The sequence below is a fragment of the Apium graveolens genome, chromosome 6 (genome assembly GCF_009905375.1).
Source record: "Apium graveolens cultivar Ventura chromosome 6, ASM990537v1, whole genome shotgun sequence".
NCBI lineage: Eukaryota > Viridiplantae > Streptophyta > Magnoliopsida > Apiales > Apiaceae > Apium > Apium graveolens.
The window spans coordinates 60,601,893-60,604,896 of record NC_133652.1 but is presented as its reverse complement, the minus strand read 5'-3'; the positions used below and the strand labels follow the sequence as shown (position 1 = coordinate 60,604,896).

General features: G+C 37.6%; 1 protein-coding gene across 1 annotated transcript; it reads left to right on the top strand.

Annotated features, from left to right (window-relative positions):
* The first annotated feature begins 1,306 nt into the window (after positions 1-1,306).
* On the top strand, positions 1,307-2,179 carry LOC141665153 (uncharacterized). The gene has a single exon (XM_074471136.1). The coding sequence runs from the start codon at positions 1,307-1,309 to the stop codon at positions 2,177-2,179; it is 873 nt and encodes a 290-aa protein (XP_074327237.1).
* The last annotated feature ends 825 nt before the right edge of the window (positions 2,180-3,004 follow it).

Genomic DNA, 3,004 nt, shown 5'->3' with positions numbered 1-3,004 from the left:
AAATTGATAAATTTTTATCAATACAAAATTTAAAGACAATTAAAACTTAATTTTTTTTTAAAAAGAGATGAAATTAGCTGGGCTTTTTCAGGCGGGCTCAAATTTTTTGGAGAAGCGCTAAAATTTCAGACAAATTAACTTCTCCCTCTAATTTCATTCTCCCTCATTCTCTCACTCTCTCTCTCATTCTCTCTCTCCCAGTAGCTATTCTCTCTCATTCCTCTCTCGAGCTAGGGTTTCTAATTGGGGGTAACATTTTGGTGAAGCTGGTCATATTTTGGAGAAGCGGGTCACATATTGGAGCTAGGGTTTCTAATTGGGGTTTCAAATCAGCTTGCGGTTCAACATTAAGGTACTACATCTCTCTCTCTCTCTCTCTCTCTCTCTCTCTCTCTCTCTCTCTCTCTCTCTCTCTCTCTCTCTCTCTCTCTCTCTCTCTCTCGCTCTCTCTGATTTTGTGTATCTCTCTCTCTCTCTCTCTATCTCTCTCTCTCTCTCTCTCGCCCCCTCTATTTCTGTTAGTTTCTTCTCTAATTTGTTACATGCGTGTTTTTGTATATTTTATACATGTATATGTATGTTACATGCATGTTTTTGTGTAATTTTAATTGGAATTGGGGTTTTTTATTTTTGTAGATCTGTAAGTGTGATTTTTGTATTAAATTTGTTTCTCGATATTTGCTTTTTATCCGGTTGATTTTCATGTTAGGCTTTAGTTATAACTTACATGTAAATCATCATAGTCAAGTGGATATAATTGATTGTGTAAGTAGATATCTGTTGTCTCTATAATGCAATTGTTTATGAGTATTTACATTTATGTTAATTTGACCTTTATTCCTGAGAGTTTCAACCCTTTACGAGTATTTAAATTTTTGTTAACATCAACTGTCACAGTTCGGTAGGTAGGAGGAGTGGGATAATATGGAAATGGGTGTATGCACATGTATATTCATGGTTATATAACATGGGTTCGATACGTATAATCTAATATGGATTTACGATTTCAGGGCTGCGTTGTTATGCTGTGTTGTTATTAATACGTATAATCTATAATATTGGTTTAGGATTTCACTTCTACGTTGTTATTAGTACGTATATCTAATATGGGTTTAGGGTTTCACGGTTGTGTCGTTATTAGTATGTACAACCAATGAAAAGGAGAACATAAAATATTACCTCGGTCTGCTTAGGGCTTCACGGCTGCGTTGTGTTGTTTGAACGTATAACCAATATGGGTGTATGGTTTCACGACTACGTTGTTTTCTTTTAGGAATATAACATTATTGTCCTGTTTTCTGTAGTGATGGACGATGATCTAAGTCAATGGATAACCCTTCCAAAATACAGTACACCTTACATTAAGGGGATAAAGGATTTTTTAGAAAATGCATTTCCCAAATTTTCCGTAGACGATGAAATGTTGTGCCCTTGCAAGAATTGTAGAAATGGCAAGTGGCATACTCAAGATCTTATTTATGATCATCTTATTTGTCATGGCCCTTGTCCATTGTATGCGAATTGGATTTGTGAGGTTTCGAGCAAAGATCATAGGATAGATATTGAACGGGCAGAAAATATGGGTTTTGAAGATTCCTTTACCTTCGGAGATAATTTGGACGAGATGTTTTATCGTACTAATGATACTACTGGACCGAATGATGATGCCAAAAAATTTTATGGCCATCTTGAAGAAGGAAAGCAGCCCTTATATCTGGGCTGCAAAAAATTTTCCCGCTTAAGTTTTATCATTAGGCTATACTCTTTAAAGTGCATTCATGGGATTTCGGAGTCGGGTTTCGGGGATTTATTAGAGCTGATAAAAGATGCTTTTCCAGAAGCACACATTCCTTTGTCTTTTAATGCGGCAAAGAATGTTATTAAAGATTTAGGGCTCGATTATCAAAGGATACACGCCTGCCCCAATAATTGTATGCTGTTTTGGGCTGAAAATGAAAAAGAAGAAAATTGTAAAACTTGCGGTGCTTCAAGGTGGGTCGTAGTGGAAAAAAAAGGCGCCGTGGACAATAATGAGAAGAAGTTAATTCACAAGGTCCCGGCAAACGTGATGCGCTACTTTCCACTCAAAAAAAGGTTGCAACGCATGTTTATGAGCAAAGAGTTATCAGAACTGATGTTATGGCATGCAAAAGGTCGAAAAAAGGATGGCAAACTTTGACATCCCGCTGATGCAGAGGCTTGGAAGGCGTTGGATGCTCGTTATCCTCAATTTTCATCCGAGAACAGAAACATCAGATTGGGCCTAGCCGCTGATGGTTTCAATCCTTTTCGTACTATGAACATAAGTCATAGTACTTGGCCAATTATTTTGGTTAACTACAACCTTCCCCCCTGGCTGTGTATGAAGCAAGAGAATCTAATTCTCTCGACACTCATATCTGGTCCCGAGTCTCCGAAGAATAATATAGATGTCTTCATGCAACCTTTAATTGCTGAACTGAATGAGCTATGGGAAGTAGGCATTGAGACTTATGATGCCCTTACTGACCATACTTTCAACTTGCGCGCTTCTTTACTTTGGACAATCAGTGATTTTACCGGGCTAGCAATGCTATCTGGATGGAGCACAAAAGGCAGACTAGCTTGTCCAGTTTGCAATTATGAAACATCCTCTATGTACCTAAAACATAGTCGGAAAATGTGTTACATGGACCATAGGAGATTTCTCCATCCCGAACACCCATGGAGGCTTGATAAAAGAAAATTTAATGGTCAAATTGAATTGAGAGGTTGTCCAGAGGTTCTAACTGGAACAGACATTGAAGAATTATTGGCAGGATTTGTAAATCATTTTGGGGGGAAGAAACCAGAGAAGAAAAGAAAGCGCCAAAAAATAAGATTAAGTCGAATCCGCCTTTCAAGAAAAAATCAATATTCTTTGATCTGCCTTACTGGAAGCACAATGTTTCTCGACATAACCTTGATGTTATGCACATCGAGAAGAATGTGTGTGATAAAGTACTTGGCACATTGCTCAATATTG

Coding starts and splice junctions, on each gene's coding strand:
- LOC141665153 (XM_074471136.1), top strand. CDS start 1,307: ATGGACGATGATCTAAGTCAATGGATAACCCTTCCAAAATACAGTACA.